This window comes from Urocampus carinirostris, chromosome 14, assembly GCF_059441175.1.
Source record: "Urocampus carinirostris isolate Australia breed hairy pipefish chromosome 14, RoL_Ucar_1.0, whole genome shotgun sequence".
NCBI lineage: Eukaryota > Metazoa > Chordata > Actinopteri > Syngnathiformes > Syngnathidae > Urocampus > Urocampus carinirostris.
Window position 1 is genome coordinate 24,698,157 of NC_142362.1, and position 14,966 is coordinate 24,713,122.

At 41.1% G+C, this 14,966-nt stretch overlaps 1 protein-coding gene across 5 annotated transcripts in view; it reads right to left on the reverse strand.

Annotated features, from left to right (window-relative positions):
- The window catches only part of LOC148353028 (cyclic AMP receptor 3), a 174,575-nt gene that overhangs the window by 134,152 nt on the left and 25,457 nt on the right, over window positions 1-14,966 (reverse strand). For all 5 annotated transcript variants that reach the window (XM_088353011.1, XM_088353009.1, XM_088353010.1 and 2 more), the window contains one exon: window positions 6,160-6,247. In XM_088353011.1, the coding sequence (XP_088209137.1) occupies window positions 6,160-6,247 (88 nt within the window). The remainder of the gene's footprint in view (window positions 1-6,159; window positions 6,248-14,966) is intronic.

The following is a 14,966-nucleotide window of genomic DNA, read 5'->3' on the forward strand; positions in this document are numbered from 1 at the left end:
TACTCTATATCACCACGTTATATTGGGTATTTATGTATTCAAGTCAGTCAAGTCAAGTCATGCTTATTTGTATAGCCCTTAATCACAAGAGTCTCAAAGGGCTGCACAGATCAAAGACTATTGCAAACTATTATTACAGACTATTATGACACATTCTATTTTTTTTATTTTATTTCCGATTTTCTTTTCAACACAAGGATACTGCCGGAAGTGTGAATTTCCTTACGGGGATGAATAAAGTATCTATCTATCTATCTAAATTAACCCTAAATAGCTAAAAAAACACATCTTCCTGGTCACTAAAAAACACATCCAAACAGTAAATCTACTTAAAATACAGTAATGAGGTAAGTAAGATGATATTAACGAAATAAAATGTGAGTTTATTATGAGCACTTACCAGGGAGTCGACATAACAATGGTGTATACGTGGTGTGGCAGTAGTGGCGGAGGAGGGCTGCGGTAGTAGCGACAGAGCACAAGGGACTGTTGTGATAAAAGTAGTGTAATAGTAATATTAAGTGGTGTAATAGAAGTCTGTAGTTTTTACAGCCCCTTGAGGCTTCTCGTGATAAGGGGTTTACAAATAAACATGACTTAATTTGACTTGTGATGATACGAAACACTTATTGACAAATAATATTAAAAGTTACTGTAACTTGAAAAATTAACAAAATAAAATTTACAGCCCTTTTTTTTTTTAGTTAATATCACCCTCTTCCAAGGGGTAATGGAATATGTCATATGACTACATGACGTATTCAGGATACAAAAAATGCAATTGTGTTCCGTTACGTTACAGAAAAAAAGACAAACAAATTATAATTACATTTTCAAAAATAAAGATTACTTTGCAGCATTACAATTTTATTTAAAAGCATTTTCATGTTGCACACTGCAGGGGACAATTTTAAAGTCTGGTCTGTGTTAGTTTTCACTCTTTTCATTCTTTTCCTCATTCGCAGTAGCTTTGTTTACATTCGCCATGTCCGATCGTGACGGTTTCTCTCCGGATTCTGATCCATTCAGCACACACGCATCACACTACAGGTCGGGCGTATTGCTATGGCGATCCTAACAACTTTCTTAAGTCACCCATGTCAAGCCCGTTTCTCATCAACGCCAGATCCATTACCCGTTGAATGGATGACCTGGAGCTACAACTCGTGGGAAACCGTTACATTTGGGATGGTTGTACTTTAATTCAAAGATACCCAAGCAGTCAGCCAGTCACTCAGTAAATCGCTTTCTCAGACTTAAATGAAAAGACCTCCAATATCATTGTACTCCTTTATAATGACAATGAAGACCATTTATTCAACTGCAATTGAGTGTTCTGTGTTTTTATTTGGAGATCTATTTGGATTATTTTGTTACAGATGTATACTCTCAGTCGGTAAAGATTTAATCTCGTGGTAAGCTTGAACCTTGGGGACTTTTATGAAAAGGCAACCTACTTCAGGGATTTTTACTTTTCAGGGGCGATTCTGGCCCCCATTACCCACAATAATCGAGGGATTACTGTGTAACCAAGTGCGCGGAATCAGGTGTCTCATGGTGGAAAGCTAAATGGAACGAGCTGATGCTAGCGGTGAGCGGTCTCAAACAATGAGCAGGCCTAAGCCGTCTCTTTTGGTAACCACAGGGAATGCTCGTAACTTGGATTTTCCCTCATATGTTGAGCAAGATTTAGTTCCAAATAAATCTCGTATATCAAAATATTGTGTCTAGCGGTGCTCGTATATAGAGGTATGAATGTAAATTTCATTATACGAGTGCTTGTTTATGCCAAACATCAATGCAGGAAGGACTTGCGAAAATACCAGCAATCACAGACGGCGTGAAAGGGGCTTGATAAGGATCAGTAGCGAGCCCATTCCAGGCCCCGAAGCAGGCATCATCCCTGCGCTCATAAACCCGTCTCTTTCTGAGTTATGCAGCCATTATATCCTCCGGCTTATTGCTAATCAATGCAGGGGAACTCCCAAGGGGAGGGCTGGCGGGTCCGACCCAGCTCCCGCCCAACCCCCCTCACACACAAATAGACGAGCGGAGGACAAGTGTGCACACCTAAGCACATCTACAAAATAGGAGCGGAAACAATCGACTTGGCTGGGTGAACAGAGTGGCTGCTAATTTGTTAAAGCTGGTTCCACCCACGATGCGCCTTCATTTTTTAAAACGTCCTACACTCAAAGACTCTCGCAAATAAATTCACACTTTCTCTGCCGAAAGCGCTCAGGGGAGCTTGAGCGACAGGGATGACGAGCCACAAAGCGTGAAGACGTGTGCACGCACACACAGCCAACCACACAAGCTCGCACTTAGCGAGTGACACTCACTCCCTTTTCAATTAGAGTGGCGGCTAGCTGGAACGGAAAAGGAGGGAGGAACGGGGGGGTGGACGGGAGATGGCTGTCAGGGCGCTTCAGGGAAACACATGCTCTGGCAGACTCCATACACACACACACAATCCGAAGGAACTAGCCATCATAAAGTAAGACACATAGGTCTCCCTTTTTACAGCGAAGTGCGAGTCCAACCGCTATTCCACTTCGCTTGTTTATGCGGAAGTTATCAACGCCAGCAATATGGCGCCCCAGCGGGTGAATTTGAATAGCGCATTCGCATCAGCGTTTTTAATGAGCTGCTACGCGGTTCAAGGCTGTCCCAATTACACAGACATCAGTGCTGGCGCCGTTCTTACATCGGCAAGCCTAGCGTCTCCACACGGAAATGTGAGGAGGAAAAGCTGTGAGGCGGAAAAAAAGCAACGCGGCGATTCCGGCCCGCACCAGAAAATAATACAATAGCACCCGGTGGCGAGCAGACCTCCTCCAAGGTCAAACTGTTAAACGCAAAATAAATTTCTTTCAATGCAATAACACAAAGCAATGTCCGTAACTCATTCAGTGCAATAACATATAAAATCATTTTCAGAAGCATTCTCCCTGATTGCCAAACTATCAAAATATGTAACAAAGCTTTTCAGTAGCTATTAAGCCTCTGGGAATTATTTCAGTATGATAAATCACCATTAGATAGCAGGAGTGTCTTTGATCAGATATTTTTCCACACATCGAGAAAGCCCCCACGTCCTTGTCTTGCTTTTGTATCCAGCGATAGAAGTGTGAAGAGAGAGTGTATACGCAGAGTGAAGAAGTGTGTCAAAGTAGCGAATATATGGATAAGTACAGATAGTTAACGCTTCATCATTGTCGGGGCAGAGGCGAATGGCGATTTGTGCATTGCCATGGTGGCCAAAATTGCGTTGTCATGTCCGTTAAGTTTTTGGAGGATGATGGGCTCCAAGATTTTCGAGAAACTTAGCAATTGCAAAAGCTAGAAACATACTTTTTTTATGAAAAGATAAGGCTTCAAGCCTTCTTTTGTTATGCCTTATGCCTATATAGATACAAAACTAAAAATGAGTCAGAATGTCAAAAATATGCATCTGGCTTTGAATGAGTTAAATTCATACATTGTAAATTTTATGTTGGTATTGTGTTGTCAGTAAATGATTTTAATAATGGCGAATATATTCAACATTTGTCAATTACGTTTCAGAAGAGAAAACGTGAAACAAAATGGCATACCCATTTGAGAGAAACGTCTGACATTAATTGACTTAAGCGTGTGTTAACAACGCCCAACAATGGAGGGTGTCCACATGACTTTTTGGGTCGTGCACATGGCATCTTGGACTCCCACTACCAGAGGGTGGCCATTCTATATTTGTTATTTTGTTCACCTAATCAGAACAGAATCAATTAATATTTATGTAAAAAAAACATAAATATACAAGTAAAAAATATTACAAACCAACAAAAACAGAGAGATATTACAAACAAAAATGCATTCTCATTAAGGGATTTTATTTATTCAAAAAAAAAGCATTTTTCGCTAAACTATCCTTGCCCTGATTTTTATCTAAGCTTGCCTATTTAGCTGTCCACACTATGACAAAGCACTGTTTCAGAAGACAGCCACATGTGCTCTGAATCACGACAAAGAATGGCCTTTATGTCCAAACCAAGCAGAAAAAAAAGTCATCGTGGGGTCAGCCAGCGCCTGTCTCGCCTGGATTTCTGGGGTACAAGGCTGAGCGGATCTTTGGACTAGTTGCCAGTCAACCAGAGGGCACGTAAAGAAAAACAAACATTTACGCATATTTTCACATCCATGGACAAAATCGAGTTACTATAGGGCTTAACATGCACGTGTGCGGAATGCGAGAGGAAGCCTGGGTAACCAGAGAAATCCCACACAAGCAGACGGAGAACAGACATCCTTCACAATAAACTGCCACACCAGAGATCTGATCGCGAAACTTGCCGGCCTTTCTTGGTTAATTAACTGAACCTGTTTAGCACTTTTTGTTTGTACCACCCACATTATACGGTGAAACAGGTCAGTTCCGCCTAAGAGGGACAGGAGACCCAATCCCGGCTCTACCGTTATGCCAATTTACGGGGAAGCCAGTGTGAAAGCGGCTTAGAGAATGATGTAAGGCTTTTGGATTAGGCAGACGGGACTCTACCGACAGAATTCTGAAGCGGGGGAAATGATTCCCTCCAACTCAAACAGCAAAAAGAGAAAATCAATTCTGCGTTTAAGAGGGATTCTTGGAAATTGGCTGCGTTTTTGCATATTTATGCTTACAGTCTTACAGAAAACATATCATTTTTCTTTTAGAATAATAAGTTTATGAGGATGGAGTTTGGTATCATACTGCTACATCTGCCTCTTACCTCTGCTGATTTCTTGAGTACTTGAGTAAGTCTGGAGTCGAAAATACACAGAAATGGCAAAATTTCTTCTAAACTTTAATTTAATTAATTTAATTAAATCTAATTTAATCAACTTTATAAACGCCGACACAGATGCCAGAGTTAGCACTGTTCAGTAGCAGCAAGAGAAGTAAATGTATAAGAACAAGACCTAATAAACAGTGATGATTTTTCAACAAAATGTTTGTTTTAATAATCGTTATTTTTTGTGCACGGTAAGCTCCAAAAGGCACCCATGATGAGTGAAATCAATGAAATACAAAATAAAATTTTTTTCTATAAGACATCTAATTCTCTTGCCACTTCGAACAGCTTATCCGACAGGATCCCGAGGCGTTCCCAGACCAGCTTAGAGACTTAGTCCCTCCAGCGTGTCCTGGGTTGTCTGGTGCCTCCTGCCAGTGAAACATGCCTGGAACCCCTCCTATCGGAGCCGTCCAGGAGGCATCCGTACCATACCCGAGCAATTTTAGCTAGCTCCTCTCAAATCAGAGGAGCAGCAGCTTTACAGAGTCCCTCCCCGATGACCGAGCTTCTCACCCTGTCCTCTGAGGGAGAGCCCTGTGGAGCAAACTTATTCCAGCCGCTTGTGTCAGTGATCTTGTTCTTTTGGTTAAGACCCACAGTTCATGACCATAAGTGAGGGTAGGAACATCTTTCAACTGTTAAATCGAGAGCTTTGCCTTACAGCTCAGCTCCTTGTTCATCACGGCCGACCGGGAGAGGGACCCTCCAAAGGCAGACACTGCACCAATCAGTCTGTCGATCTCCTGTTCCATCCTACCCTCGCTCGTGAACAAGACCCCGAGATACTTGAACTTCTTTACTTGGGACATGATCTCTTTTCTGACTTGGGAAGGTCATGCCACTCTTTTCTGACAGAACCATGGTTGAGGACTTGGAGTGCTGATTTCATTCCACTTGGCTGTGAATAGCTCCAGTGGAAGCTGAAGATCACGGCTTGAGGAAGCCAACAACACCACATATTTTGCAAAAAGCAGAGATCCAGTGCTGAGGCCCCCAAACCAGACCCCTTACATGCCACAGCTGGCCCTCGAAATTCTTTTCATGAATGTGATGAACAGAATCGATGACACAGGGTAGCTTTGCAGGAGTTTAACTCCCACTGGACATGAATCAGACTTACCGCTGGCAATACGGACCTGTTATTCAAAACAATGTTTGTTTTTTTACCGAGTGAAAGTTTTTTGTACCACTAAGAGGCACTAATATTACATACTGTCCCTTTAAAGAGCAGACATTTTATTCAGCCTCATTCAGCCTAAGTGCAATAATTAAAATATTCCTCTACCACAAAAAAATAAGATGCCCGACATCTGTTAAAGCATGCAGTGTGACTCTTACTCACGTTTTGTAAGCGCTTGTGCTCATCTCCCTGACCAGGTTCAAGTACAGGTTCAGTGTGATGAGGCAAACCCAGGCTAAGGCACTCCAGTCTACAAGAAAAGGGGCAAAACAACAAGGTCAAAATGCAACGCGTCTCCCAGGGCACACACACGCACGCTCATATGTATATGTGACATTTTTGATAAATGGAAGCCCATTCAGCAATAATATATGAGGGAAACCTGTGGCTTATGGTGATGTATGAGAAGGGAGAGCTCGGCGAGAGATAATGACAAACTATGAAAAAGCTGCAAGATAACGGCAGCGTGTTTGCGCAGGAAGTTGATTGGGGGGGCAAAAGGTATTTCGGAAAGACTGTGGTGGGTTTTCAATATGGTGGATGTTAAGAAACTGACACAAAAGGAAGGACATGAAACAAAGCACTCACACCATTTGATGTACAGTGGTACCTCTTCATACAAGCTTATTTGGTTCCAGGGTTGTACTTGTAGCTTGTCTGGCTTGTGTGTTTTTACTGATATGAAATCATTAAAAACAAATTGGTAAGGTCCTGTCCTTCCAAAAGCATCCAAGACAGGCATGTCAAACATACTGCTCCGTTTTACCATACATTTCGGAGTAGACGCTCCCCTACTAACGACCATTCGAAAAATAACCGGACATTGCTGTAAGTTAGATTTTGTATTGTGTGCACCTTTTTCCGAACACAGGACAGTACTGTAGTGCTTCTTTCCGCCGCTACCGGCTTGTGGTGGCGCTATGAGAGCTCACCCAACATTCACCCCGAAGAAGAAATCCTTCCTCTTTTTACTTTGTGTGTAAACATTCGATACTGTATCTCCAGTGCGCTAAGAACTTGGACATTTTTGTTTAATATATTGTGTATCCATTCAATATTGTTGGTGTGAAGTGTAAAGAAAAGGCGAGCCGTTTCTTTTGAAATTAAAATGGAATAAGAAAGCTTGATGCGGTTGAGAAAATGGTTGGAACGCTTTTTTTCTGACACTTTTGACCATGGGAGAGGACCTCTCGAAGCACATCTTCCATAAGTAAGTTAAACTCAACTTTATCTTTATAGCGCATATTGTTTTATGAATAACAATCCAAGTTTCTTATACAATCCTTAAACATACTTATATAAAGCTTAAACATACAAAATATAGCACTGAAGCAACTTACAAACAAATTCAACTTAGAAACGATCATCCGGAAGCGTCTGTATATCAAAAAAAAAAAAAGTGAGTCTCTAGGTCATGGGAATGATTTAAGTATGATGAATCACCATTAGTCGGCAAGAGTGGCCTTGTCCACAAATCGAGGAGGCCCATTTTCCGAATGTTGCTTCCTGTATCCGGCAAATGAGTGTGTGTAGGCCGCCCTATATGGTTTAGGTGTAGTGGAGCAGGGTGGTGATGACAAAGGTTATAATAATTTTAAATAAATGCAAAACAAATGCTCCCTCCAACCGCAACAGGGCAGTGTTTTTATAGCGTGGTGAGTTAGTTCAGGCATAAAACTGCATTCACTCAACAATTCAATGTCAAACATGCATATTTTTTATGCCCCGTTGTTTGTGAATAAATGTGTTGTGTTTAGAAAAGATCCCTTGTCATGTAGGGTAGGTTACCCATGTCGGCTGAATGATAAAGCATAATACTGAAAAAAACATTTGGAGTTGACAGTATATTTCGGATCCGGCCGACCTGCCAACCGAAAGTCTAGATTCGGCAACCAGATTCCAAATGAGTTTGGCATCCCTGATGTAAGTGACCCCTAATTTAAAAAAAAAAATACATCCTTGTCACTTAAAACACAAATAGTAATTAAAAATAAAACAAACACAGTAATAAAATAAATAAGATGTGTGTATATATATATATATACTGGACTGTCTCAGAAAATTTGAATATTGTGATAAAGTTCTTTATTTTCTGTAATGCAATTAAAAAAACAAAAATGTCATACATTCTGGATTCATTACACATCAACTGAACTATTTCAAGCCTTTTATTATTTGAATATTGCTGATTTTGGCTTACAGCTGAAAAAAACTCAAAAATCCTATCTCAAAATATTAGAATACTTCCTCAGACCAAGTAAAAAATAATTTTATAACAGCAAAACTAAATCAAATATTTGAAAATGTCCATTGATGCACTCAGTACTTGGTTGGGAATCCTTTTGCACGGATTACTGCATCAATCCGGCGTGGCATGGAGGCAATCAGCCTGTGGCATTGCTGAGGTGTTATTGATGCCCAGGATGCTTCGATAGCGGCCTTCAGCTCATTTGCATTTGTAGGTCTGGTGTCTTTCATCTTCTTCCTAACTATACCCCACAAATTCTCGATGGGGTTCAGGTCAGGGGAATTAGCAGGCCAATCAAGGACAGTGATGCCATGGTCAGTGCACCAGTTACTGGTGGTTTTGGCACTGTGGGCAGGTGCCAGATCATGCTGGAAAATGAAATCCTCATCTCCATAGAGCTTTTCAGCAGATGGAAGCATGTAGTGCTCTAAAATCTCTTGGAACACAGTTGCATTTACTCTGGACTTGATGAAACACAGTGGACCAACACCAGCAGCTGACATGGCTCCCCAAACCATTGCTGACTGTGGGAACTTCACACTGGATTTCAAGCAACTTGGATTTTGCTCCTCTCCAGCCTTTCTCCAGACTCTGGCGCCTTGACTTCCAAATGAAATGCAAAACTTGCTTTCGTCTAAAAAGAGGAAATTTGGACCATTCTGCAACTGTCCAGTGCTTCTTCTCCATAGCCAAAGTCAGACGCTTCTTCCGTTGTCTTGAGTTCAGAAGTGGCTTGACCATGGGAATACGGCTATTGTAGCCCATTTCCCGGACACGTCTGTGAACTGTGGCTTTTGATTCCTGGACTCCAGCTTCAGCCCACTGTCTTTGAAGCTCCCCCAAATTCTGGAAGCGGCTCTTCTTCACAATTTTGTTAAGGCTGCGGTCATCTCTCTTGGTTGTGCAGCGTTTCCGGCCACATTTTTCCCTTCCAACAGACTTGCACTCTGTGAACAGCCTGCTCTTTGAGAAATTTCTTTTTGTGTCTTACCCTCCTGATGGAGGGTATCAATGATGGTCCTCTGGACAGCAGTCAGATCAGAAGTCTTCCCCATACTTGTGATTTAGTTTACTGAACCAAGCTGAGTGTTTTTAAGGCTCAGGAAACCCTCGCAAGGTGTTTCGAGTTAATTAGATGATTCAGGTGATTAGTTGAATAGCCTACTTGTATACTTTTTCATGATATTCTAATATTTTGAGATAGGATTTTTGAGTTTTCTTAAGCTGTAAGCCAAATTCAGCAATATTAAAATAATAAAAGGCTTGAAATAGTTCAGTTGATGTGTAATGAATCCAGAATGTATGACATTTTTGTTTTTTTAATTGCATTACAGAAAATAAAGAACTTTATCACAATATTCTAATTTTCTGAGACAGTCCAGTATATATATATATATATATATATATATATATATATATATATATATATATATATATATATATAAACGAAATAAGAGTTTATTATGAGCACTTGCCACGGTTGAGTCGCCTTAACAAATGTGTGATTGTGGGGCGGTTTTAAGAAGGAGTCACGGAGATCACATACCTGTCGACTTAAGCGTTTTCTACATAATTTTTATCCTTTGATATTGTATACACTGTATAACAATGGTTATATGGTGATTATTTTAAAAAAAATACAGGACAATTTGTTTTTGGGCCTGTGATAGTTGCATGATTAAACTGGATGATGCTGCTGTAAGGTAAACAGTCACAAGTGGTGAGCGGTCTCTAGTGGTAGCTCGTGGGACTGCTCCTGAGCTGGATTTTCCTAAATATATTGAACAAGATTTTTCTTGCAAACAAAACTCATATGCCAAAATTCTCGTGTAGGTGCTCTTATATAGAAGTACCCGTGTACTTCGGTTTCTCAGCATTGCCATTTTTTTGTGTGTCCTTGTGTGTGTGCATGTGTTTTTCTTGACAGGACAGGCAAGGCCGCTCGTCACAATGATGAATTTCTGGCGCTGTGTGCTAAGCTTACGCGCTTTCGCACAAAAAAAACCCGCGCACACCAAAACCAAGCGGGAGCAGCGTGCGCTGACTAAGAAAGTAGGCCGGCCGGCTGCCTCTGTCATCTTTCACAATAAATCACAGTCTCCGGGGCAGCCAAAATGCATTTTACGCAACCGGAACGCAGTCGAAAGTGTTGCTTTAATTCAGGGGTGGGCAACCTCCGGCTTGTGGGTCATAAACAACTAAGGGACGTATAGTGGAGGCCCTCAGTTTATGACGCCCCCGACATTTCAAGGTGACAAACTGTGTGCAGTGATCAAGTCTGAGCAGCGGCTTACGAATAGAGTAAATCATTTTGCGGAACAGGACGGTTAGCACTGGACTTCCTGTTTTCTTTTATCCATCCCATTTGGGCAGGTTTGAATTTCTATTTGAAAAACATATAGATCAAAGATGTCAACATCGAGGCCAGGGGGTCACATCTGGCCCTCAAGAAGGTTTTCTCCGCCCCTGAGATGATCCTGATTCATTATTGTATCATAGACCAGGAATTGTTGTATTTGTTTTCACTTAACATGACTACTCCTTGGCACTCCATTCTATTGTTGAGTGAATGATAGAACGTTGCTATTATTCTTTATGTTGATTTTACCCCACCTTTGCTAAAAATATAATTTAGGGTATTGATTGGGCCTAAAAAACACAGCATCTTCATTTAATGTTTGTTATGGGGCTGTTTATATCAAAAACATTTCTCTTATGTGCCTGTTGAAAATTAAAGCTTACTGACAGTGCAGAAAGACCAAGAGAGAGAGAGAGAGAGAGAGAGAGAGAGAGAGAGAGAGAGAGAGAGAGAGAGAGAGAGAGAGAGAGAGAGAGAGAGAGAGACACGACAGCGAAAGAAAGTGAGGAGGAATAACAAGAAAGTGGGCAAGGAGAGAAAGAGGAGAGAGAAAAGGAGAGCAAGTAAGAGATAGGGGGATAGAGACAGAGAAAGAAAGAAAAAATGGAGAGTGAAAGAGACAGAGAAAAAGAAAGAAATAGAAAGATAAAGAGAAAGAAAAAGAGTGAGAGAGAGAGATACAGGGAGAGAAAGAAAGTAAGAAAAAGGGAAAAAAGAGAAAGAGAGGGAGAAAGAAGAAAAAGAAAACTAGAGAGAAGAGACAAAGAGAGAGAGAGAAAGAGAGAGAGAGAGAAAAAAAATACAGATATACAGTGGAACCTCGGTTTTCGAACGCCTCTCAGTTCGAACAAATCGGTGTTCGACCAAAAATTTCGAGAAATTCTTGCTTCGCTTTTCGGTCAAAAATTCGGAGTTCGAACGCCGGTAATGCGTGAGTACGTACGCTGCAGTGCGATGCTCAGCAGCGTACGGGTGTAGATCGTGTAGATCGCCCCCACCCCTCGTGACCAACTGTTATCACGTGCGCACTTGCCTCTTTTTTCTTTCGCTTTTAATATCGGTGAACGGAGTGTTTTAGCCCCTAACTATGCCTCCGAAGAAGGTCGGTGCAAGCAGGACAGGTGAAAAAAGAAAAGTTGTCCGTACAACTATTGCCTTTAAGAAAGACATAATAGCTAAATATGAAAGAGGTGTGCGAGTTTCCGATCTTGCTAGGGAATACAGCATGCGCCTTCTGCTGACCACCACAAAGGTAAGAAATCCTATTCATAATTCTTTTATCTTTTTTTTTTACACGTTCTTGTTAGCGTAATCTTTCGTACGGAAGATTACGATAACGCGAATGTACGATTAGCCTGGGTTAACTCTATGATTACGTTGAACATTCAGGTAAACATTCAGGGTGTTGGAACTGAGCCCAATATTCAGGGTGTTGGAACGGAGCCACCTTTCCAATGAACCGCTAGTCACTTGTGGTGCTAAATGACTTGTAAACGACATGATTTTTTTATTTTTACACGTTCATGTTAGCGTAATCTTTCGTACGGAAGATTGCGATAACGCGAACGTACGATTAGCCTGGGTTAGCTTCATGTTTACGTTAAACATTCATGGTAAACATTCAGGGTGTTGGAACGGATTAAAACGATTTACATTATTTTTAATGGGAAAAATGATTTCTGTGATTGAACAAATTGGTTCTCGAACAGGGTTCTGGAACGGATCATGGTCAAGAACCGAGGTTTCCACTGTAGTTGCTTTGGTGGCATCAAATATATTACATTACATATTTAACTGCAGCTCATTGTTCTCTTGTGCTTCTCTCTGTAATGTCTCACGGGCCGGATTATAAACCTGGCTGCATGTGTGACACCACTGATTTAACGTATCGACTTAAGAACCCTGTCCAGCACCAGAGTAGGCCCTGCAATCGTATAAAAACCCAAACAATACTCAACCCTACACATAAACTAACATTTTGTTGTAAAATACTATCTCTTCCTCCTTGTAATACACCACTTTATATACGTCACAGCTCAAATTTCTTTGCCTTTTTGTATGAATGAAGTTTTTCGCTACATCGCCCTGGAAAAATCATTTTCTACAGGATATAGTTATATGATAAATGTTTTCTTTCTTATTTTCTGACAAAGAATCGAGTAAAACCATCAAGGAATGTTAAGAAAAATTTCAACCTGCATTTAACCAACAAACACCTGTATCATATAAATCCCTTTTTCATACATTTAGTATGGCCCTGAGACAACTTTATGAAAACTGAAATAGCCCCTGAAAGGAATAAGGTTCCCCCACCTGACGTGCACCTGCCCCGTCCCCCAACACATTTCATAACATTTTATTGGTGTGAATTTAAAAGCAATGCTACGCCATGTGGCTCCCACCAGGCTCACCGCCACGCAGAACAAAGTGCCTGTTCAGGTTTATGTACAGCCGTTTGTCCCCAGCGTGAGGATGCTCGTGATAAAGCGAGCTGACACGCCGCAACCCCACAGCACTAACTCACTACCCATTACGCCGCGGCCGCCTCACGGTGTGTGTTTGCCTGTGAGAGCAATAAAACACGAGGCAGCGTCGAACAGGCGTATTAGCAGCGAGCCCTAACTAAGAATTTGAATGCTAATCGACGGGGCTAAAGTGGCCGTATAATTGCTGGCAAAATAGCCAGCTTTGGCGTCAAAACGAGGGATGTGTGAATGTGAATTATCACCAATGATCCCTCTAATTTTCCACGGGTCTGAGCGTTCACACAAGTCGGTGAGCAACGCTTGAAACAACAGTCAGCAACCATAATCCCAAGTGTGGCAAGATAATTAATTATCAAACACGTCCAAAACTTGACATCAAGTTACATTTTGTTGAGTTTCCGGTGTTATGCCGAGAAATGCATCCCTGCCGATGCAGGGGCTATTTCAGTTTTCATAAAGTCGTCTCAGGGCCATACTAACAAAGTACAATGTTGGCAACAAGATTCACTTGATATAATTGGAAATTATTTGAATGCAACACAAACTTTTTCTTCTTTTTTCCGTATTTTTTTTCTACTTTTTTTTAAATTCTTTTAAAAAAATCTCATTGTGTTTATTTTTTCCAAGCTGTTACTTTTTTCTTTTTGTTCTCGATTTACTTTTTTTCCTACATTTCTTTCTTTCTGGCTTTTTTCAAAATGTTTCCTTCTTTTTTTTCTCTTCCTTTTGTTTCTTTTTTTTCTCAGCTTTTCACTACTTTTTCATTTGGGACCTTTTTTCTTTTTTGTTCTATTCCCCTTCCTTTAAGTCATTTCGTGCATAATTTTACATAATATTTGTTCATGTTGGGATTAAAGAAGCAAAAACAACCTGAAGAGCCGTTTAGGACCCGAAAGAGCCGGTTCGTTTTAGTGAGCCGAGCTGAAGAAGCCGGTTCTCGACAAACTCTACTAACTTCACTCAACTTCGTTCTACTTCGACTCGACTTTAAAATACCGCATTTAGGACACAACGTCAGGGGAACCCGTGTATTTTTACCTTCATGCACTGTAACTTTGACTTAAGTCGTTTCTTAATTAGTAATTTTAAACTCTCATTTTTGTGCGCTGGCTAGATTTTCTTGTGCGCTGAGAATGTGCGAGCAGTGCGCAATTGCGCACGCGCGCAGCTTAGAGGGAACACTGGTTATCACCATCACAATGTAGCAATAGGAAACGCTACCTTTATCTATTTATTTTGCATGGTCCATAATTGATACATAATCCTTGCACTAATACACATTTCACATTCCTAAAATACAATACCTTCCTGAATAACGCTAATGGAAAGCAACATTATAACATTCTAACTGTCAGGAATCCTACACCTTTTTTCGTGCCCAAATTCAAGTACTTTTTGCCGATTTACAAATATATCTGCGATTCACATATGCGATTTTTAATCTTGCTGGTGCATTTATCAGGACATGTGATTTTTACATCTTGAGCAAATCGCGATTACATTTGTGGATCTGAACATTGATCCCTCCATTCATATTCTGGACCGCTTATCTTCACTAGGGTTGCAGGGGGTGCTGGACCCCATCCCAGGAATCATCGGGCAGTGGTCAGGGGAAACCCTGAAATGGTTGTCAGCCATATGTAGGGCGCAACGAGACAGATAACTCACTCGCCGATTCACATCTAGGGACAAATTGGACCTGCCATACATGTTAAAGATATGTAGGGGGAAACCGGAGGCAAGGGGAGAACATGCAAACTCTGCACGGGGGACGCCGGTAGCTGGAATTGAACCCTGGACCTGTGCATTGTGGGACTGTGTGCTAATCACCCAGCCTTCGTGCCACCGGGATCCGAACAATAAGTGTGTCAATATT